We start from the raw sequence: 23,879 nt of genomic DNA, 5'->3' as shown, positions 1-23,879 counted from the left end.
GGAGCCTGCTTCTCCCTCTGCCTGTGTCTCTGCCTCTCTCTCTCTCTGTGTCTGTCATGAATAAATAAATTTTAAAAAAAGAAAGAAAAGAAAGAAAGAAAGAAAGAGAGAGAGAAACGCCTGATAACTCTGTCTAGGAACCTCCTGCAGTTTGAGTAGAGTTTCTGTTCCTTGCAACGAAATATGTTTTCCCAATCCACAGAGGACGTCAAAACCATTTCTCAACTCCTTAAATGACCCTTTGGCATATACTATGCCTACCCAAATGTTTCTTTGTTTTCTTTCTTTCTTTCTTTCTTTCTTTCTTTCTTTCTTTCTTTCTTTCTTCTTTCTTCCTTTTTTAAAAATATTTTATTTATTTGAAAAAGAGACAGAGAGCACGAGCAAGGGGAAGGGCAGAGGGAGAGGGAGAAGCAGACTCCTGCTGAGCAGGAAGCCCAACATGGGACTTGATGCCAGGACTCTGGGATCATGACCTGAACCGAAGGCAGATACTTAACCAACTGAGCCACCCAGGCACCTCTCATGTTTCTTTTTTAAAAAGTTTACTTGGGGGGGCAGCCCTGGTGGTCCAGTGGTTTAGCGCCGCCTTCAGCCTGGGGCGTGACCCTGGAGACCTGGGATCAAGTCCCACATCGGGTCCCTGCATGGAGCCTGCTTCTCCCTCTGCCTGTGTCTCTGCCTCTCTTTCTGTCACTCTCTGTGTGTCATGAATAAATGGGTAAAATCTTAAAAAAAAAAAAAGTTTACTTGGGGGATCCCTGCCCCAAGTTTGATTCCTGCCTTCAGCCCAGGACGTGATCCTAGAGTCTAGGGATCGAGTCCCACGTTGGGCTCCTTGCGTGGAGCCTACTTTTCCCTCTGTCTGTGTCTCTGTGTCTTTCATGAATAAGTGAATAAAATTCGTTTTTTAAAGACGAAGACGAAGGAGGAGGAGGAGGAGGAGGAGGAGGAGGAGGAGGAGGAGGAGGAGGAGAAGGAGAAGGAGAAGGAGAAGGAGAAGGAGAAGGAGAAGGAGAAGGAGAAGAAGAAGAAGAAGAAGAAGAAGAAGAAGAAGAAGAAGAAGAAGAAGAAGAAGTTGTTTACTTGGGATGCCTGGGTGGCTCAGTGGTTGAGCATCTGCCTTTGGTTCAGATTGTGATCCTGGAGTGGAGTCCTGGGATTGAGTCCCACATCAGGCTCCCTGTAGGGAGCCTGCTTCTCCCTCTGCTTATGTCTCTGCCTCTCTCTCTGTGTCTCTCATGAATGAATGAATGAATGAATGAATGAATGAATATCTTTAAGAGTAATTTTTGCTTATGCTGTATCTTATTCCAGAAAGTATTTTTGGTCTCTTCTAGCAAAGAAGACTTTTCTCTATGTTTTGTCCAATTTGTTGTTTGGGAAAAGAGTACCACCTGGAATTTACAGTTCTTAATACTGCCTCCACCACTTGTTAACAATGAGACTCTGAACAAATCAGGGGGATAAATCTGAATCTTGGTTTCTCTCTCTCTCTTTTCTTTAAGATTTTATTTATTTATTCATGAGAGACACACAGAGAGAGAGAAAGACAGAGGCAGAGACACAGGCAGAGGGAGAAGCAGGCTCCATGCAGGAAGCTCAACGTGGGACTCGGTCCCGGGTCTCCAGGATCAGGCCCTGGGCTAAAGGTGGTGCTAAACCACTGAGCCACCCGGGCTGCCCTGAATCTTGGTTTCTTTATCTGTCAAATGGACATATGGTTATGTACATGTCGTTGAACTATACTGAATGAAGATCATGTAAGATTACATTTATAAATTGTAAAATGCTTTAAACATGTTCAGAATTATAATAAAATGAACTTTCAGCATCTAGGAATATCCTTCTTCCTTTCCATAGCTTGATTCTGTTGTGAAATCTGGGGTGGAGTAGAATAGGTATGGCCACATCATCCTCCACAAAGATTCTACTAACTTATACTTTCTTTGTGAGAGTGCCCATTTTTTCACATGCTAGCCAACACTGACTATTATTAATGTCTAGACTATTTGCTAATCTGGAAAAAAAAACAATTATTTGCTACATTTTAACCTGTGAATGATGCTTCCAGGCACCTGGAGATGTTTTAAAGAATCTTCTAAACCAACATCCCAAAGCCTTCAGAAGGAGCAGACCAACCACTGCTTTTCTCCTACCCAGGCACCATTGTTCAGCATGGTAGTTAGATAAAGCAGTTGGCCAGAGGTCTTTACAAGCTATTGTAGCAACAAAAAAGAACACCTCTACTTCTGCCTTATTTGTTGTGTAAATGGGTGAACACATGCCCCCAACGAACCTGTTAAATCATAGCCCAATGAGCTACATCTCTTCAAATACATTTCAGTTCATGCTTGGTGCCTTCTGAAATCATTGCACAATCCAGTTCAACTTCCTTCTGTTGGGAGTAAATATATAGGCTAAGAGATTCATTCATATATTTAAAATATAAAACAATGAGGGCATCTGGGTGGCTCAGTTGGTTAAATGTCTGCCTTTGGCTCAGGTATTGATCTTGGAGTCCTGGGATGGAGCCCCGTGTTGGGCTCCCTGCTCAGCAGGGAATCTGCTTCTCCCTTTCCCTTTGCCCCTCCCTCCATTCTCTCTCTTTCTCTCAAATAAATAAAATCTAAAAAAAAAAAGGAAAAAGAAAGAAAGAAAGAAAGAAAGAAAGAAAGAAAGAAAGAAAGAAGAAAGAAGGAAGGAAGGAAGGAAGGAAGGAAGGAAGAAAGAAAGAAAGAAAGAAAGAAAGAAAGAAAGAAAGAGAAAGATTTATTTATTTATTTATTTGTTGGAGAGAGAGGGAGAATCTGAAGCAGACTCTACACTGAGCACAGAGGCAATGTAAGGCTCGATCCCACAACTGTGAAATCATGACCTGAGCTGAAACCAAGAGTCAGATGTTTAACTGACTGAGCCACCTAGGTGTACTCTTCTTGCTTTTCTTAGTTAACATATTGACTAGACAGAGATAAAAATATCAGTGGCTTAATCAAGGTGAAAGTTTCTTTCTCTCCCAAGTAAAAGTCTGAGCTGATAGACCATGAAGACTGGTCAGATCAGGGGCTTTGCTCCCCAAGGTCCTCCTGGGACTCAATTCTGTCCATCTTATTACTCCACCTGTGGTGTTATCATTCTCATCCACAAGGTCAAAGTTTTTTTTTTTTTTTTAAATTTTTTTATTTATTTATGATAGTCACACAGAGAGAGAGAGAGAGAGAGAGAGGCAGAGACACAGGCAGAGGGAGAAGCAGGCTCCATGCACCGGGAGCCCGACGTGGGATTCGATCCCGGGTCTCCAGGATCGCGCCCTGGGCCAAAGGCAGGCGCTAAACCGCAGCGCCACCCAGGGATCCCCACAAGGTCAAAGTTGACTCACCATTACTACATCCCACAGAGAGGAAGAGAAGAGTAAGCAACTTCCTATTAAAGATGTGACATGAAAATTGCTAAGATCATTTCAGCTGACTTCCCTTTGGGCCAGAAGGTAGTCATGTTGTCTTACCCAACTGCAAAAGAAGTTTATTTTTTTTTAAGATTTTATTTATATATTCATGAGAGATACAAAGAGTGAGGCAGAGACATAGGCAGAGGGAGAAGCAGACTCCCTACAGGGAGCCTGATGTAGGACTCAATCCCAGGACCCCAGGATCATGACCTAAGCCAAAGGCAGATGCTCAACCACTGAGTCACCCAGGTGGCCCACAAAAGAAGTTTAAAATGTAGTATAGCTGACTGCCAACCACCCAGCTGAGCTTAGGGGAGTCCATTACCAATGGAAAGATGGGCATATTAGAGAACAACTAGTACTCACTGTCCTTCACCCTTCCAATCAAAGCCAGTTTCCACCCCTCATTCTCTCTTGAATCCCTCTACATGCTTCAAGAATTAGCTTATGTAAACTTCCTTTTTCTTTTCTTTTTCTTTCTTTCTTCCTTTCTTTTTTTTTATTTTTTTTCTTTAAGATTTTATTTATTTATTCATGAGAGACACACAGAGAGAGAGGCAGAGACAGGCAGAGGGAGAAGCAGGCTCCATGCAGGGAGCCCGACGTGGGACTCGATCCCAGGACTCCAGGATCACACCTTGAGCCGAAGGCAGGCGCCAAACCGCTGAGCCACCCAGGCGTCCCTCTTTTTTTTTTTTTAGACAGAGAACTCATGTGAGCAAGGAGAAGGGGCAGAGGGAGAGGGAGGAGAGAAAGAATGTCAAGGAGACTCCCTGCTGAGTGTGAAGCTGCTGTGGGCTCCATCTCATGACCCTGAGATCATGACCTGAGTCCAAATCAAGAGTTGGAGGCTTAACTTACTGAGCCACCCAGGTGCCCCAATGTGACCTCTTTTAAGAAGCCATTCCAGATCCTCTTGCTTCACTGAGCTCTCATAAGTCCTTAGACTATCTGGTATTTTAGTTAGATGGGTTCCCCTACTATCCTATAAGTTCCTTGAGGGATAAGGTCCAAGTTAGATCTCTGCCGTCTACCACACCTATCACACAATAGGGCCTAAGAAATGATTACTAAATTAGTGAAATTTACTTCTCTTTTATGGACCTTTTGAGAGTAAGTTGGAAATATCATAGGAATGTTGAAAAATTAAACATGTAAATACGTCAATGCTTACTTCTAAAAACAAAGGTTTTCTTCTAAATAACCATTTTTAAATTATAGTTTGATGGAGACCTCCTTAAATGCCTGGAGGAAAGGAAGTGAGGAAAAAAGGGAGCAGATTAGAAAAAGAATCTCCAGGTCTTTGCCGTAATCTATGTTTGAATCACTCCTTCCATGCTTAGCCGGGTTGTTTATTACTGTCTTAACCTCCGCTTCCTGCTTGCCCTGAGCCTAAAGATCAGCCAGAGGTGAAAGCTTATGGTCATCTCAGTTCTTTTAGCATGTGTCCTTCTCTTCTCATGCCATATGGCTCTCTAGATTCCCCAGGATACCCAGGAACCTTTCAAAGCTCTTATTCCCCTCAAACTCTTGTTTCCTGGACTTTCCTCTCATGCTTGGTAGGTCTATTGTTCACCCAGCTGTTATTTGTTTGCCCAAGAGGCAACAGCTTGTTCTCTTGCCTTTCAATGCTTTTAGGGAAAGTCCTCTCTTTACCTTTTCTGCCTTCATACAATTCCAAATTAGATGAAACAACGGGAAACCCATTGCATCAATCCTCAGGGAAACTCCAGTCTGGTCAAAAAGACAAACCCTATCCTTTTGGAACAAGGTCCACTCTGCAAGTACCCATACCAGCAACACGGGCTACCATCTTTAAGATTGCTGTTTGTTTTGTTTTGTTTTAAAGATTTTATTTATTTATTCATGAGAGACAGAGAGAGAGAGAGAGAGAGAGGCAGAGACATAGGCAGAGGGAGAAGCAGGCTCCATGCAGGGAGTCTGATGTGGGATTCCATCAGGGACTCCAGGATCACGCCCTGAGGCAAAGGCAGATGCTTAACAGCTGAGCCACTGAGGCATCCCTTTAAGATTGCTGTTTTATCAGTGAGGAGAGTGTGGCTAAGGTAAGGTAAAAAGCACAAAGATCTCCTACTACATTTCAGTGGACTTTCTCCTGGCTAAACATTTACTTGGTTGCTACAAACTTTTGACCACCTCCTAGACTTCTGGTAAGGTTGAGACACTTTTTGTCAGGTTTTTTCAGTGTTTCTGGGGAGGGACAGACTTCATACTCTGCCATTTTCACTGATGACCCTTCTATCTTTTATGCCTTTTCATTGTACTTTATCTTTTTGTGCTATTCTTTAGGTAAATTCCTTAGGACCACCTTCTAGTTCACTAATTCTCTCTTTGACTATGTCCATTTAAGATAGTGTATCTTGTTCACTGAGATCCCCTCCCCCTCCAAATAATGTAACTAATAGAAACTTAACATGTCTAACTATGTATTGCTTCTATTTCCTTTGCTGCTGTGCTCTATAGCTTAGAAACTTCTGCTTAGTCCTGCATAGATCTATTATAGCTAAAATTTGCAAAAATTCCTTTTTACTCGAAACCTACCTCACCCAAGGAGATAAGTACATACAGAAAAGACTGCTTTGTTTAAGATTTATAGGAATGAAATGACCAGATTCCTGCACACAAAGATAAACTGACAGGGATCCCTGGGTGGCTCAGCGGTTTGGCGCCTGCCTTCAGCCCAGGGTGTGATCCTGGAGTCCTGGATGGAGTCCCACATCAGGCTTCCTGCATGGAGCCTGCTTCTCCTCTATGTCTCTGCCTCTCTCTCTCTATCCATGTCTCTCATGAATAAATAAAATCTTAAAAGAAAAACAAAAATAAAGATCAACTGACCAAGAATAAAGAAGTTACACGACCTTCCTCATTATATCTACGGATGTCAACCACATTTTAATTTTACTCCCCACCCCCCATTTCTCCCTTTTGCTAACATAAAAGAAGAAAAGAAGTTTGAATCTCATGCTGAAGGGAGATGGTTCTTTGGGACAATAGTCTACCATCTTCTCAGTTTGCTGACTTTCCAAATAAAGTTGCTTTTCTTGCTGCAAGGTCTTGCTTCTCAACTGGACTTTCACATGGTAAACAGACAAGCTTGGACTCAGTTACAACAGCTGTACTTTTCCATTTTAGGAAATCCTTTTCTGAATTTCTAATTGACTCATTTATTTTTTAAACTTTCATTTAAAAATTTTTTTAGTTTATTTGTTTATTTTTATTTATTTATTTTTAAAGATTTTATTTATTTATTCATGAGAGACACAGAGAGAGAGGCAGAGACACAGACAGAGGGAGAAGCAGGCTCCTTGCAGGGAGCCCGATGTGAGACTCAATCCCTGAACCTGGGTTCATGCCCTTAGCCAAGGCGTATGACTGAGTGGACGGGCAGAGGGAGAGAGAATCCTGAAGCAGATTCTCTGCTGAGTGCAGAGCCCTATGTGGCACTTGAACCCTAAGATCATGCCATAAGTCCAAACCAGGAGTCGGCCACTCAACCAACTGAGCCAGCCAGGTGTTCCAATATTTTCTTATAACTTGTACAAATCTAAGATTAAATAATAATTAAAATTAATAATTAAAAATGGAAAGTTTGGGGCACCTGGCTGGTTCAGTCGTTGTTTGTGTGAATCTTGATCTTGGGGTTGTAAGTTCAATTTCCACGTTGGGTGTAGAAAATCCTAAAAGAAAAAAACTTAAAAAAAATTAAAATGGAAAGTTTAGGGGTGTTTGGGTGGCTCAGTTGATTAAGCATCTGACTTTTGATTTCAGCTCAGGACATGATCCCAGAGTTGCAAGATTGAGCCCTTTGAAGGGCTCTGCACTGTCAATCCTACTTAAGATCCTCTCTCTCCCTCTCTTTCTGCCCCCCAATTCTCTTTCTCTCAAAAAAAGGAAACTTTAGGGGCGCCTGGTTGACTCAGTCAGAAAAGCATGTGACTCTTTTTTTTTTTTTAATTTTTTTTTTTAATTTTTATTTATTTATGATAGTCACAGAGAGAGAGAGAGAGAGAGGCAGAGACATAGGCAGAGGGAGAAGCAGGCTCCATGCACCGGGAGCCTGATGTGGGATTCGATCCTGGTCTCCAGGATCGCGCCCTGGGCCAAAGGCAGGCGCCAAACCGCTGCGCCACCCAGGGATCCCAGCATGTGACTCTTGATCTTGGGGGTCCTAAGTTCAAACCCCACCTCGGGTGCAGAAATTACTAAGAAAAATAAACTTAAGGGATACCTGGGTGGCTTAGTGGTTGAGTGGCCAACTCCTGGCTTGGACTCACCGCATGATCTTAGGGTTCAAGCCCCACATAGGGCTCTGCACTCAGCAGAGAATCTGCTTCAGGATTCTCTCTCCCTCTGCCCCTCCACTCAGTTGTGTGCCTTCTCTCTTCTTTCTATCATAAATAGATAAATAGATAAATAGATAATTTAAAAAAAAAAACAGGTAGGAGGCAAAAACCACAAAACTTGATAATTTACAAGCTTTTTCTTTTTTTTTTAGATTTTATTTATTTATTGACACACAGAGCGAGGCGGAGACACAGGCAGAGGGAGAAGCAGGCTCCATACAGGAAACCCGATGTGGGGCTCGATCCCGGGTCTCCAGGATCCACCCCAGGCTGCAGCACCAAACCACTGCGCCACCAGGGCTGCCCAATAATATACAAACTTTATAAATAGTTCCTGAAAGGTATCCCTGGGTGGCTCAGAGGTTTAGCACCTGCCTTTGGCCCAGGGCATGATCCTGGGGTCCCGGGATCAAGTCCCACATCGGGCTCCCTGCATGGAGCCTGCTTCTCCCTCTGCCTGTGTCTCTGCCTCTCTCTCTCTCCACGTCTCTCATGAATAAATAAATAAAATCTTAAAAAAAAGAAAAAAGAAAAAATAGTTCCTGAAGGACTGGAAATTGTATTTAAAATCTATTAATGTGCATCAAATTATACATAAAATATAGAAATAGAATTTCTGATCTCAAAGTAGTTTGAGAGTAGTTTCAGTTTTTGAAAAAAGAAAATATATGAAAATACTAGGAAAATGCTAAAATAAAGACCACTTGCAACTTCAGCTGGACCCAGATATTTAATGTGGCAGAACTGAAAATAACCTACAGCAGAAGTCCTGGGTTTTAGTCTCCACTCATCCACTGTCTGACTGCATGACTTGACTTTTTTGATTTCAGTTTTCTGTAAGAGTAAGTTTAATGAGATGTGTTTTCTTTATAGTATCTTCCTTCTTTAGTAATCTATGCCCCCAGATATGAAAAATATTAGCATTCACAGGCCTCAGAGACCTGTAACATCTTAACATCATCAGAGAGCAGTTATTGAGGGCTTACCATCTGTCCCTGTCCCTGTTCCCATGTCCTCCAGGTCCCTTCTTGCTGTTTCTATTATCGTTCATATGAATTAAAATCCCAAATCCTTTTCCCTAACAGAAATGCTTTCTTCCCAAGCCCATTGCTAGCAAGGATAGTTAATTAGCTCCAACACATTACGGGTAGAGTCATACAGGGAATTGTGGCAACATCTGCTTTGTTTGTTCCAGGGAATCTGTGTAAAATAAACAGGAGGAGTTACTGTTACTAAGCATGAATAACAGATTTCAATTTGTCAAAAAAAAAATTTCAATTTGTCTGAAGTATTTTATACTATTTTTTTGTTATTATTCTCCCTGGCAAGACCAAGCCAAAGAAAATGTAAAAAGTGAGCAGGTCCTGGGTCCCTGACCATTGAAGGGCCTCCTTCTGCACATCACATTGTGAAGGAATGGTCACAAGGATTGACTTGGAGGGGTGGGAGTGAAAAAGATTGGAACTCTTGATTTTGTGATTTTTTTTTAAAGATTTTTTTTTTTTTAAGATTATTTATTTATTCATGAGAGACACAAAGAGAGACAGAGAGAAGCAGGCTCCATGAAGGGAGCCCAATGTGGGACTCAATCCAGGTCTCCAGGATCAAGCCCTGGGCAGAAGGCAGTGCTAAACAGCTGAGCCACCCAGCCTACTCCCCAAAAAAAGATTTTGAGAGAGAGAATGGGTGGGGGGAGGGCAGAGGGAGAAGCAGATGCAGGACTCAATCCCAGGACCCTGGAATCATGACCAGAGCCAAAATCAAGAGTTGGACATTTAACCAACCAAGCTACTCAGGGGCCAAAGATTTTATTTCTAAGTAATCTCTACACTCAACACGGGGTTTGAATTTACAACCCCAAGATCAAGAGTCACATGCTCCATCAACTTAGCCAGCCAAGCAGCCCAATGTGCATGTGAATCTTGATCTTGCGGTCATGTGTTCAAGCCCCACTGAGCAGGGAACCTGATAGGGGGTGAGGGTGGGGCTCAATCCCAGGACCCAGGGATCATGACCAGAGCTGAAGGCAGATGCTTAACTGACTGAGACACCCAGGTGACCCAACTCAAGATATTTTGAAGGTAAAATAAATAGGACTTGGTGATGGAATAGATAGGTGAATGTGTGAGGAGAGGGTACAAGAATTGGGAGAGACAAAGGTGATTCTCAGGCTTTCATATGCCTGGAGAATATTGTGGAGGTGAGAGTAAAGTGATGTATTCAATGTCCTCTCAGGTTCATTTCAGCCTAGGGTTGTGGTTTCTAAATTTTCCTTCTTCCTAGCCTAATTGTCTCTTAAAAGTACAAAGGAAAAAAAAAGGTAAAAAATGTTTGAATGTTTCTTTTTTTAAAAAAATATTTTTTATTTATTCATGAGAGACACAGAGAGAGAGAGAGAGAGAGAGAGAGGCAGAGACACAGGCAGAGGAAGAAGCAGGCTCCATGCAGGGAGCCTGATGTAGGACTCGATCCCGGGTCTCCAGGATTACGCCCTGGGCCAAAGGTGGGCGCCAAACCGCTGAGCCATCCAAGGATCCCCCACAATGTTTATTTCTTTATACTGAGGTATACTAGCATAAACTGCATACTTAAATGTGCAGCTTGATGAATTTTACATATGTATGTAATAATCATCAGCAAGTACTAGTATAATCATCACCAAGATCAAGATATAGAAATTTCTGGGTACCTGGCTGGCTCAGTGGGTGGAACATGCAACTCTTGATCTCTGGGTTGTAGGTTCAATCCCCACGTTGGGTGTAGAGATTACTTAAAAATAAAATCTGTAAAGGGGCAAGCACCTGGTTGGCTCACTCTTCTTTTTTTTTTTGGTTGGCTCACTCTTAAGGAGCATGCAACTCTTGATCTCAGGGTGGTGAGTTTAGTATATGTGCTGCCGAAATGAGCACAAGGGTGGTGAGTTTGAGCCATCTTGAGTATAGAAATTACTAAAAGTAATTTTTTATTTTTTAAATATATATATATATATACACACACACATACATGGACATACGTAGAAATTTCTTGCACACCAGGGGTGTTTGCAGGGCTCAGTCTGTTAAACATCTGCCTTTGGCTTGGGTCATGATCCTGGGGTCCTGGGATTGAGCCCTGAGTTGTGCCAGGCTCCCTGCTAAGTGGGGAGTCTGCTGCTCTCTCTGCCCTTCCCCCTACTCGTTTTCTCTCTCTCTCTCAAATAAATAAATAAAATATTTTAAAAAGAAAAAGAAATTTTCTTTTTTTTTTGAAAAAGAAATTTTCTGAACACCAGAAGCCTCCATTATTCTCCTAGTTAGTAACCAGTTAGCAAAGCAGTTAGTTAAATGACTTATTATTTTTTTTTAAGATTTTATTTATTTGACAGAGAGAGAGCACAAGCAGGGTGAGCAGCACAGGGAAAGGGAGAAGCAGGCTTCCCACCGAGCAGGGAACCTGATGTGGGGCTTGATCCCAGGACCCTGGGATCACGACTTGAGAGGCAGATGCTTAACCGACTGAGCCACTCAGGCACCCCAATACAGTGACTTCTATTACTATGATATTGGGATATAAGATATGTATTTGGTCTTTGTCCTGGTTCTTGACACAAAAGCTCCTAAGACTCTTATACTTTTCTAAGGGATAATGGTGAGAAGCAATCTTTTATTATTTATCAGTAATTCTCAATCAAACCTGAGTTTATGTTAATGGGGTGACTCAAGATGGTTCCTTAGATACCTTCAGGATGGTTCCTTGGATATAAGAGAAACCAACCATGTGATGCCAGGTTTGGAACTTTCAGCCTTAATTTCTCAACCTCTGGGAAAGGAAAAAAGGATGGGGATTGAATTAATTACCAAAAGTTAATGATTTTTTTTAACTTTAAAAATATTTTGAGAGAGAGAGCATGAACAGGAGGGATTGATAGAAGGGGGAGGAAGAAGCAGATTCCAGAGCAGGGAGACCCCAGGACCATGACCCAAGCTAAAGGCAGACACCTAACTGACTAAGCCACCCAGGCGCCCCAAAGAATAATGATTTAATGAATCATGCCTTCATAATGTAACCTCCACGTAAAACCTAAACTATGGGGTTTAGAGAACTTCCAAGTTGTTGAATATATCCACATGCTATGAGGGTAGTGTACCCCAAACTCCATAGGGAAAGAATCTTCTGTGTTCAGGACCCTTCCAGACCTCACTCTTCATCTGGCTGCTCATTTGTATCTTTTATAATAGCCTTTATAATAAACTGTTAATAGTATTTATTTTCTTGAGTCCTGTGAGTCATTATAGCAAATTATCAAACCTAATGAAGTCATCATGGGAACTGTCAATTTATCTACTATTGATTGACATTTTTTAATAGATTTTATTTATTTATTTGAGAGAGAAAGAGAACGAGCAGTGGAGAAAGGCAGAGGCAGAGGGATAAAGAGAGAGGCGGACTCCCTACTGAGCAGGGAGCCCAACGTGGGGCTCGATCCCAGGACCCAAAGATAAGGCAGATGTTTAACCAACTGAGCCACCCAGGTGTCCCTATTGATTGACATATGAACTATTTCCCATTTGTAGCTGCTATGAATAAAACTGATTATTCTTTTGCCTTTTGGTGACCATAAACACTCATTTCTGTTGTTATAATCAGAAGTTGAAGTTTTGGATTATAAAGTACACGTACTCAGCTATAGTAGGTACTGTCATAGATTTTTCCAAATTGTACTAATTTACATGCTCACTAGTAATGTATGAAAGTTCCAGTCATTCTGCCTCCTTACCAATCCTTGGTATCATCAACAGGTTTGGGGGTTTTATTTTTGGTATCACTGGTCTTCTTTTTTTTTTAATATATTATTTATTTATTTATTTATTTATTTATTTATTTATTTATTTATTTATTAGAGAGAGAGCAAGCATGAGTGGGAGGGGCAGAGGGAGAGAGAATCTCAAGCAGACTCCACACTGAGCGAGGAGCCCAACATGGGGCTGATCCTACAACCCAGAGATCATGACCTGAGCTGAAGTCAAGAGTTGGACACTCAACCAACTGAGCCACCCTTGTACCCCCACACAATTGTTCTTAAAAGAGTGATGATACTGTGATACCTGGGTGCGTGAGTAGTAGGTTAAGTGTCTGATTCTTGCTTTCTCCTCAGGTAGAGATCTCAAGGTAGTGAGATCAAGCCCCAGGTTGGGCTCAGTGGGAAGTCTGCCTGAGATTCTCTCTCTTCCTCTCTGTTTGCCCCTCCCCACCTGCATGCACATGCGTGTGCTCTCTCTCAAATAAATAAATACATGTTAATAAAATAAATAGGGATCCCTGGGTGGTGCAGCGGTTTGGCACCTGCCTTTGGCCCAGGGCACGATCCTGGAGACCCGGGATCGAATCCCACGTCGGGCTCCCGGTGCATGGAGCCTGCTTCTCCCTCTGCCTGTGTCTCTGCCTCTCTCTCTCTCTGTGTGTGTGTGACTATCATAAATAAATAAATAAATTTAAAATAAATAAATAAATAAATAAAATAAAATAAATAAAGGCAATTGTGGATTTTTAAACTTCCCGGTGAATCTTCATTCCACAGAAATTATAAGCTCTGTTGGGAAGTGCATTTGGGGCTAGTTCCTGGGATGCCAAGATAAAGCGTACTAACCTTAAGGATGAGGCTGAAGCCTCTGACTGGGCAATACCATGTGCAGCCTGGCATGAGCCTAGAGATTCTCAAAGGAATTCCAGATTCTTGCCCAATGGGCTCCTGGGTCATCAAGGGCATTGTGAGGCAAGACAGAACTGGAACAATAGGCTTAAAAAGGAAACTGAACCACTTCTGACCCATTCACTCTGTGCATGTCTCTGAAGGGATAGGCCTGATGAAGTAAGATGGGGCTGCCTTTCCCAAGGTGGCATTAGAAATTAGTGGCAGTGCCCACTTGGGATGGCAGAGGACCCTGTCTCAATCTGGTCTTTGTTTTGGTGTGGAAAACAAATCCAAATCTTGTAGGCAGAGCTTCGGATGGGTCAACAGAGCTCCCTGAAGGTATGAGGTCTGAAGCAACCATCATCAGGTAACTGGGCACTAGAGCCCGAGGACAGTCAACCCCAAGCAAGAGCATCCTGCTTCCTCAAAGAGTTTCTGTGCCTGAGGAAAGTGGAAGCCAGCGCAAATTCCTACAGGATCTTCTGAAAATGGAGGCAAGGGTGATCCTGAAGAAGCCCCGTTATCTAACTGACCGACAAGCAACATCCACTCTACTCTCTTCTCTGTGGTTCAGAGTTTCACCCCATCTGCCCTCATGGAGATGCAACCAGGGTCCCCAGGGAGAGGCAGGCAGGGGCAGTCCCCTGGTCCTGTCCTCAATTTAGGACTGCATGGGAGACATACAAAACATAACTTAAGGCATGAGACCTATTTCATAAAGCACAAAAGGCAGTGTGGCCGGTAGGTCGTGAGAATCTGAAGGTCGTAGCTGAGGGAAAGCTCACTTGAGGGGCTGTTACGGTTAGGGCAGGAGAGATGGTTAGGCGGGGGAGGTGGCCAGCAGGGAGGCATGACTGCGTGGAGAATGGAGCCCGTGGGCTCCCCAGGGATGGGAAGGAGGCGGCCAGAGCCCTGGGGAGCATCCTGGGCTGGTAATGCCAGGCAGGGCAGAAACGCTGCGGAGGGCAAGTCTGGCCAGGCGGGCGTGGACCCTAAGCCGGACTCCACCTTGCGAGGGTGGAGGAAGGAGGTCCTGCCTCCGGGCATAGAGTACAGCCCACGGTGTCAGCGCTCCGTTTCCGATAGGTTCGGGGAAAGTGCGGCGCTCAGTAAGAGATAACCAGTGGCAGCTGCCGGGTAAAGGCGTGTGCCGGGAGGAATTCCTAACCGGAGCGAGGATAGCCGTCCTCACTTCCGGGTGCCTGCGGACGGGCAGGCGGGGATCCGCGGTCCACGGCAGAACGCAGATTCCTTCGACCCCGGGTCTTCCACCTCAGCGGCCATCTGACGACCGTTGGAAATGCGCGGGCGGCAGCCAAACAACTGCCGCGAACTCTCCACTCGCAGGCCCTAAACCCCACCCCTGAAGGCCCGGCAGCGTCGCCGTGGCGACATGCTGCGGAGTGCGGCTGCGCAAGGGTGACGGAGCGCGGGCGAAGGGGAGGGGGTGTTTTGGTTCTCGCCGCTCGCCGTCCTTTCAGACTCAATTCGTCTGAGAGCTGCTCGTTTCTTCCTCCCCAGCCCTTTCCCTTTCCCGACCCCTGCCCTCCCTCCCTCCTTTCTCTCTGCTTGCCTCCCCGGGTCCGGGCCATTTTCCGGGCCAGGCGCACAAAAGTGCGCGGCCCCGGGGCCCAGTATATGACCCGCCGTCTTGCTAACCCTAGCTACCCCCGCCCCATGTGGCTGCGGGGCCGCTGCGGCGCTGCCCACTATGGCCCGGAAAGCAGTTAGCAGGAAGCGGAAAGCGCCCGCCTCGCCAGGAGCTGGGAGCGACGCTCAGTGCCCGCAGGTGAGGGCTGAGAGGCCTGGACCCGGGTTCTACCGCCGAGGCACCTAGAGCGGGGGAGGGCTCAAAGATCAGGAAACCGGAACCCGGGGACCAAGGTTTGTAGTCAGAGATGGGGCAGGAGTGGGGCCCCAGCCTGTAGGGTCAGGGCCGGGCCCGGCCCTCAGGGATTCAGAGAAGAGCAGAAAGGCCAGAGCAATCAGGAGCTAAAGGGAAACTTGGAACAGGGCCTATTCCAGGGAAGCCCTGCAGCCGGTCGTGGGGCTTGAGAAGAAGCTACAATCTTGTCCTTGGCGGAAGGGAAACCAACGTCGATGGGAATCAGGAACAAAACCTCCCAGAAGATACTGGGAGACCGTAAAGTCCCCCTTCCGGGACCTCGGGAAGCGGAGATGATTGCGTGCTTTATATGGGAAATAGGTTTCCCTGACCTGGGCTTTTTGCCTCTTGGATCGGTATAAAAAACAGCAGTTCTCAGGTATCATCCCTATAACGCCCTTGTTGAACGCGTTTCATACTCTGATTTCCCGTGCCTCCTACTCCCTTAGTGTTTGATTTTTCGCGATTCCTCAACGGCCTGGAGCGCGGGCCTGGTGACAGGGGGGTGGCCCTGATTGCGTGTCCCTGGAAGGCGTGGGACCCCAGTCTGCCCCCAGCTGCACTCTCCATGCTCCACGGGGAGTACAGACTGAGAGGGGAGACGGTGCGTGGGTAGAGATGCAGCTCAGGTCGGTATAGTAATTATTTGGTCCTTCGTTCCCTTCCTTATCAAGGATAGCTTTAGGGACTCTGAATCCTTTGCTCCTAACAGGCCTGGTAAACCTTTTGACCTCTTTTCTGCTTCCTTTCCCTTGTCTTTCAGTCCTTGTTTCTCATACGTAGGTTTGACTGAGTAGCATCTTTTCAGTGTTGGAAGAGTTAAACTGGACTTTTATGTATTGAGATTCCTGTTCTGTTGTATGTCAATCCTGCGGGATGAATTCTTGGTGATTTCTCTGATACAGGAGGATCCCTTGTTCTGAACAAAGGTGGCCAAAGCCCTAATTTCTAATATTGCTTTCCACAGTTTGGCTGGGATCATTCACTTCACAAAAGGAAAAGACTCCCCCCAGTGAAGAGATCCTTAGTGTACTACTTGAAGAACCGAGAAGTCAGGCTTCAGAATGAAACCAACTATTCTCGAGTGCTGCATGGCTATGCAGCACAGCAACTTCCCAGTCTCCTGAAGGAAAGAGAGTTTCACCTTGGGACCCTTAATAAAGTGTTTGCATCTCAGTGGCTGAATCATAGGCAAGTGGTGTGTGGCACAAAATGCAACACGGTAAGTGTCTAGGGGGTAAATGAACGGTATTCTAGGACCTGGATACATTTTGGCTCCACATGCTCTAAAACCTTTCACTGCTCATTTTCCCCATTGGTTTCTTTTGGGAGGAGATTGGCTCACTCTGCTTTCCATCCCCTTCCTATCTGCTGAAAACTTCTTCCTCTCTTTATGTCCCTTTTCCCATTTCCTCATTTCTTTCTTGATAAATCTTCAGAGGAGTCTATTTCTTTAGGCCTCTTGCCATACAGCTGTTACACTGATTTTAGGGTTTCTTTAGCCTCACTTTTTTATGTTGCTTTAAGTCAAGGACCTCAGAGGAAAGATTTAGGAAGGAATGATGCTCAGGAAACATAATAGTGGGAACCTAGTTCTTATCTGCTAGACTAAGGGCACATATAAAAATATTTAAAATGAGGGGATCCCTGGGTGGCTCAGCGGTTCAGCGCCTGCCTTTGGCCCAGCGCGTGATCCTGGAATCCCGGGATCGAGTCCTGCATCGGGTTCCCTGCATGGAGACTGCTTCTCCCTCGGCCTGTGTCTCTGTCTCTGTCTCTGTCTCTGTCTATCATGAATAAATAAATAAAATATTTAAAAATATATATTTAAAATTACATTTGGCGGGTACCTGGGTGGCTCAGTTGGTTAAGCATCCGACTCTCAGTTTCAGCTCAGGTCATGATCAGGGTCGTGAGATGGAGCCCTGTGTTGGGTTCCATGATCTGCACAGAGTCTGCATGAGATTCCCTGTCTCCTTCTGCCCCGCCTGCTCATGCTCTTGCACTCTCTCTCTAAAATAAATCTTAAAAAAATAAATAAATAAAATAGCACTTGGCAAAATCACCCTCCCCGAACATTTTTGAGTAGAATCTAAAGATATATTTCCTTTAAGAAAGGTCACAAAAGGTATGTTTGGTGGTTTCAGGTTGCGAATGTTTGTTCTTTGCAAAGTAGCCTCCTGAAAAGGATTCAAGAAAGAAAAAATAAGTATTACATGGAGAGGGGAGTGTTTTTGTGCAGAATAACTTAGAAAACAGTTATAAGTGAATGAAGGGAAAAATTTATCAGTAAGCTATATAATCACAATTATAGGAATAGATAAAATACATCAATCCATGATTGGATATTGCAGATATAATGGGAACAGAAGAACACAAGTATCATGATGTTAGAGGAATGGTGAGAGGCAGGGCCTGGAGGTGGGAAATGATTCCTGATGAAGCATGAGAAAGGATGGAATGTAGGCCCAGCTGCTCTCTGTTTTACCTTACCCTGGGTGAATACATGAGTAATGTCATGATGGCTGGGTAAATTCACCTTAAACAGAAACACATCTTGGATTAGTTGAAAGAGAGAAGGTTGGTCTAGATCAAGAGTGTTTTAATTACTAATTACTAGAGGTGTTTATTTTTCAAGATTTTATTTATTGGGGGATCCCTGGGTGGCGCAGCGGTTTGGCGCCTGCCTTTGGCCCAGGGCGCGATCCTGGAGACTCGGGATCGAATCCCATATCGGGCTCCCGGTGCATGGAGCCTCCTTCTCCCTCTGCCTATGTCTCTGCCTCTCTCTCTCTCTCTGTGTGACTATCATAAATAAATAAAAATTTTAAAAAAAAGATTGTATTTATTTATTCAACAGAGAGCACAGATAGAGGGAGTAGGAGGGAGAGGGAGAAGCAGGCTCTCTGCTGAGCAGGGAGCACAATGCTGGGTGTGATCTCAGGATCCTGGGATCATGACCTGAGCCCAAGGCAGAGCTTAACCAACTGAGCCACTCAGGTGCCCCAAAGTGTTTGTTTATAAAGGACCTAGGCAAAGATTTAAACATGAGTTTTAAGGAAGGAAATAATAATCATGGTAGTTGAGGCCCAGTTCTCATTTCCTCTTGTGTTGAAGGTTGCTGCTTATACAGAAGCCTTTCAAAACTAAATAGTGGTGGCAAGCTCCTACAAAACTTCCTTTTCCTATTCTCTAAGGCCACTCATGGTTTAAGGGAATAATCATCGTCACTTGGAGTAGAAAGTCTCCCATTTGGAGGAATTCATTCCACTCTCTGTATATACCTTTATTGTATTTTGCCCAGCAAATGTTGAATTATAAACTAAGTTAATCATAGTCTCCTTCTTAAATTTATTGACCCTATTTTGGAGGTTTGTATAATGTTAAGTAATAATTTACTGTTAATATCTATCTCTGTCTGTTTCCTCATAACCTAGTGTGTTTAATTAAGTGAGGACCTGTTTTTATAATTTGTGTTATTTGCTTAGCTTCCAGAACCAAAGCAGGGAACTAGAAACTCAGCTCTTTGAACTTGATGACATTTGACAATGATTCCCTTATCTGTGCCTTTGTTTTCCCATCTGTAACGTGGGAGTGGTTAATATCCAGTGCTGAGAAGGTGGCTGTGCACATCTTGGAAAATACTTGAAGTTATCTTCCTTATGCAAAAGTAGTAGTGGTGATAATGAATATAAAACTTTCTCCAAAAAAAAAAAAAAAAACTTTCTCCAGTGCTCTTTGCATTCCCTGGGACTTCCCTCAGTTTGAAAGAAAGGAAAATTAAACAATTAGAATTATCTTTGGATAATATGTGAAGATTTGGGGGAAAGAAGAGTTTGTACTGGATTCTCAATAATAAATTAAGTTTTTATGTGTTGAAATTTTGTTGTCAATGAAGCAGTTTTACTGTACTAAGTACGAAAAGTATACTACAACCATTTTATCCTGAAATAGTCTGTTAATATACCTGCAGGTTAGAAACTGTTTTTGTCTTGGGTGCTGTTGGTAATCATTAGCATTCAACTGAATGTACCTGCTAAAAAAGGCAGGTCATTTCCCAGTTAACTAGCTTGCAATAGTTTTGAAACCTCTGCTGAGGTATTAGAAAATCCTTATTTGAAAAAAGCAGCAGGTAAACCCTTTTTTTTTTTTTTTAAGATTTTATTTATTTATTCATGAGAGACACGGAGAGAGAGGCAGAGACACAGGCAGAGGGAGAAGCAGTCTCCATGCAGGGAACCCAATGCAGGACTCCATCTCAGGACCCCAGAATCACGACCTGAGCCAAAGGCAGATGCTCAACCACTGAACCAGCCAGATGCCCCTGCAAAAAAATTGTTTTAAATATATTTAAAAGAGATAAAATCTGTAGATTGTGAGATGCTCAGATGTGATCCAGAGGATTAATCAAAATTGATACTGATGTCTTGAAATCTGGATAACTGGCAGGATGGCAAGAGGAAGCAATATTGAACAGATTTGAAAAGAAAATGAGTTTAGTTTTGTGTTTTCACTTAGTTGAAATTTAAAAGAGGGGTAAAGATTGAAGTTAGTGATTTGGGGATAGTCATCTATATATAAGGGATTTTTAAAAAATACATGTATAAGGGATTATTGACATTAATGTACTACCATGGGAGAGAGGATAGAGAAGTCATTTTTAAGTTCCATAAACCTTTTCTAAAATTGAAAAAATTTCATTCTGTGTATTTTCTGAGCACAATGTGGGGAGACTGGTATGGGGAGCAGTCCATAGTTTTACATTTTCAAAAAAGAGTACTGTGAGCCAGAAATGGATAAGAACCACTGATACTGGGATGCCTGGGTGGCTCAGCGGCTCAGGGCATGATCCTGGGGTCTGGGATTGAGTCCCACATCAGGCTCCCTGCAGGGAGCCTACTTCTCCCTCCGCCTGTGTCTCTGCCTCTCTCTGTGTGTCTCTCATGAATAAATAAATAAAATCTTAAAAAAAAAAAAAAACTGATATTGAAAGGGTAGCTAAAGATAGAACCTTGAAGCAGGAAGGTCAGAGGAGAACTAGGAGGGGTATTTTAGGGCACCTGGCTGGCTCAGTCAGAAGAACATACAACTCTTGATCTCAGGTTCCTGAGTTTGAGCCCTACATTGAGTATAGAGATTACTTAAATAAAAAAAAAATTTTTAAAGGAAGGGGAGGGGGCAGCCCAGGTGGCTCAGCGGTTTAGTGCTGCCTTCAGCCCAGGGCCTGATCCTGGAGACCCGGGATCCAGTCCCACGTTGGGCTCCCTGCATGGAGTCTGTTTCTCCCTCTGCCTGTGTCTCTGCCCCTCTCTCTCTCTCTCTCTCTCTCTCTCTCATTAATAAATAAAACCTCTTTAAAAAATAAAATAAGGGATCTCTGGGTGGTGCAGCGGTTTGGCGCCTGCCTTTGGCCCAGGGCGTGATCCTGGAGACCTGGGATCGAATCCCGTATCGGGCTCCCGGTGCATGGAGCCTGCTTTTCCCTCTTCCTGTGTCTCTGCCTCTCTCTCTCTCTCTCTGTGACTATCATAAATAAATAAAAATTAAAAAATAAAATAAAAAAGGAAAGGGAATATTTTGAGAAGGGTTGGTTTGAAGAGAAAGATGGTGATACTGTGGTAATGTATGTAGAATTTAAGGTATGTGATTTTAGATTCTTATTTCTCATTTACTGATACCTTTCAGCCAAAGACTATCAGGGACTTAACATAGTAGATACAATTGCTTATTGGAGTTACAGAGAACCTGTACCTAAGGGAACCACAAGACCTCTCAGAAAGAAGGTGTATAGAAAGGACTTAACTGAGGGCGATTTGGGGGAATGCTTAAGGAAATGGGACTTTCACAGGAAAATTTCCTGTAAAATTATTTTTACCAAGATATCAAGGCCTAGCTGATAGTACCAGGCTAATTCCTAGTTGTCAGGGCTGCTTTCTTTTTTCTCACCACTTCCCAAAGTAATGGTCAGAGGAATACTACTGACTTCACAGATAGATTTGGTGGATTATAATTTTTTAAAATTTTTATTTATTTATGATAGTCACACACAGAGAGAGAGAGAGAGGCAGAGACATAGGCAGAGGGAGAAGCAGGCTCCATGCACCAGGAGCCCGACGTGGGATTCGATCCCGGGTCTCCAGGATCACGCCCTGGACCAAAGGCAGGTGCTAAACCTCTGCGCCACCCTGGGATCCCGATTTGGTGGATTATAATGAAGCAAAAAGCTGGCACCAGCCTAGCCCAGTTGGTAGAGCATGTGACTCTTGATCTCAGGGTTGTAAGTTTGAGCCTCACATTGGGTATGGAGATTACTTAAAACTGAAGTTAAAACAAAATTGAAGCAAACAAAATGAGTTTGGGTTGTGATTTGCTGTTAGATGGGAGGAAAAAGTTTTGAGGAGCCTAATTTGGGTGTGGGGGAAGAATGGTAGACTTGAGGGTTAAGAAAATAACTGTAGGGGGATCCCTGGGTGGCGCAGTAGTTTGGCGCCTGCCTTTGGCCCAGGGCGCGATCCTGGAGACCCTGGATCGAATCCCACGTCAGGCTCCCAGTGCATGGAGCCTGCTTCTCCCTCTGCCTATGTCTCTGCCTCTCTCTCTCTCTCTCTCTCTCTCTCTCTCTGTGTGACTATCATAAATAAATTAAAAAAAAAAAAAAAGAAAATAACTGTAATGTTGTCCCTAAGTTTACATATGCAGATTCCTGAAATGATAAAAGCAGAATATGAAATCTAGTTTGAGATAGAGGGAAACAAAATACGGTTAAGTGTGGGAGTTTTGCTCTGACCAGATCTTTAATTCGTGCTCCCTCATTTTACTGTTTTATTTCCCCAAAAGGATTACACCCTTTTAATAGATACATGTATGTATGTATTTTTAAAATTTATTTATTTATTTATTTATTTATTTATTTATTTATTTATTTGAGAGCAAGCATGAGTGGTGGGGGGAAGAGAGAGAGAGGCAGACTCCCAGCGGAGTACGGAGCCTGACACGGAGCTCCATCCCAGAAACCTGGGATCACGACCTGAGCTAAAGGCAGATGCTTAACCAACTAAGTCACTCAAGCAACCCTAGAAGATATTTTTAACTGCTTTCAGAATTCCTTGGACCCAGCCAGGTGTATAGCATACTTACCTGTATCATTCATTTTTGTTTCATAGTTAGATAGTAACTTGCAAATTAGCCATTTTTTAAATGACATGTTTATTTTTCGCTTAGTAGAAAATGTTCAGATTTATCCCAGAATTAGTCTTTATGTTATTTTCAGAGTATTTGACTCTTTTATTTATTTTTTTAATAGATTTTATTTATTTGAGAGAGAGAATGAGCAGAAGGGAGGGCAGAGGGAGAGGTAGAAGCAGGCTTCCCACTGAGCAGGGAGCCCAAAGCAAGAGGCTTAATCCCAGGACCCAGAGAGCATGACCTGAATTGAAGGCAGTTGCTTAACCCACTGAACCACCCAGGCACTCCTCAGAATATTTGACTCTCTTAGAGATTTTATTTTTTTTTATTTTATTTTATTTTATTTTATCTTATTTTATTTTATTTTATTTTATTTTATTTTATTTTATTTTATTTTATTTTATTTATTTATGGAGAGAGATTTTAGATGTACAAATGATAGAATTACTATGCTGATTCTGGGCTCCATTTATCATTAACTCTGTGCCTGTGGACAAGCCCCAGATACCTTCTTCTAAGCCTTTCTTCTCTCACCTTTAAAATAATTGGAGAGAGTAGTACCTGTCCAGTAGAGTCATGAACAGAATTAAGTAAAATGTTGGTTAGCACAGCGTCTAAAAATTGTGTTTAGTAAATTGTTGATATAATTAATGGTGGCAGTGAAGGAGGAGGAGAAGTAGTGGCAGTAGTTTGATGGTTCTAGACTTTGTGTATTTCTGGCAATGCCTGGGTGGCTCAGTGGTTGAGTGTGTCTGCCTTCTGCCCAGGGCATGACCCTGGAGTCCAACATCAGGGTCCCTGCATGATGGCTGCTTCTCTCTCTGCCTATGTCTCTGCCTCTCTCTCTATCTTTCATGAATGAATAAATAAATAAACTAAAAAAAAAAGTGTATTTCTGGCCAGATTGAGGTATGCTTAGGGTAAATAGTGAGCATTTTCTGTATCTTATTTATGGCTTCTTTCTGTATGCCAGTTGTAATAATCCCAAGCAGCTTAAACACTTTTTAATAATTCATCTAGGGGCTTCTGAGTGGCTCAGTTGGTCAACTCTTTGCCTTTGGCCCAGGTCATGGTCCCAGGATCCAAGGATCGAGCCTGCTTTCAGGCTTCCCTTCTCAGCAAGGAGCCTACTTATCCTCCCTCTTACCCTTCCACCCCCACTCATGTTCTCTTTCTCTCAAAAAAAATCCTCTGTATTACATTTATTATTATATAATTATGTAAGGAAGTACAATTAGGAAATTATATTTACCTTCATTATAGAAAGTACAGATAAAAGCAAAATATTTTACTGTGTACAAATTAAATAAACCAGTTCTGATAAGG

General features: G+C 43.2%; 2 protein-coding genes and 1 long non-coding RNA gene across 5 annotated transcripts in view; 1 reads left to right on the top strand and 2 right to left on the bottom strand.

The window, feature by feature from the left end:
• Window positions 1–2,386, bottom strand: part of UBAP1 (ubiquitin associated protein 1) — an 84,868-nt gene extending 82,482 nt beyond the window's left edge. The window contains exon 1 of one of the 2 annotated variants that reach the window (XM_077912314.1): window positions 2,300–2,386. Coding sequence is in view for 1 of the 2 variants with exons in the window: in XM_077912316.1 (XP_077768442.1) it covers window positions 2,300–2,342 (43 nt within the window). In the remaining variant the exon portion in view is untranslated. The remainder of the gene's footprint in view (window positions 1–2,299) is intronic. The other variant, XM_077912316.1, reaches the window with a different exon arrangement.
• A 6,141-nt stretch (window positions 2,387–8,527) lies between these two features.
• On the bottom strand, window positions 8,528–14,852 carry LOC144322372 (uncharacterized). Its single transcript, XR_013388029.1, has 4 exons — window positions 13,439–14,852; window positions 11,530–11,610; window positions 8,799–9,012; window positions 8,528–8,646 (listed from the first exon to the last, which is right to left on the bottom strand). It is a non-coding gene; the product is annotated as an uncharacterized LOC144322372 (long non-coding RNA).
• DCAF12 (DDB1 and CUL4 associated factor 12) overlaps window positions 13,605–23,879 on the top strand; it is a 34,665-nt gene continuing 24,390 nt past the window's right edge. The window contains exons 1-2 of one of the 2 annotated variants that reach the window (XM_077912320.1): window positions 13,605–13,977; window positions 16,336–16,590. In XM_077912320.1, the coding sequence (XP_077768446.1) occupies window positions 13,972–13,977; window positions 16,336–16,590 (261 nt within the window). In that variant the 5' untranslated portion in view covers window positions 13,605–13,971. Of the gene's footprint in view, window positions 13,978–14,888; window positions 15,273–16,335; window positions 16,591–23,879 lie in introns of those variants that run through there. The other variant, XM_077912319.1, reaches the window with a different exon arrangement.

Source organism: Canis aureus, chromosome 10 (genome assembly GCF_053574225.1).
Source record: "Canis aureus isolate CA01 chromosome 10, VMU_Caureus_v.1.0, whole genome shotgun sequence".
Lineage (NCBI taxonomy): Eukaryota > Metazoa > Chordata > Mammalia > Carnivora > Canidae > Canis > Canis aureus.
This window is presented reverse-complemented; position numbering and strand designations above follow the sequence as displayed.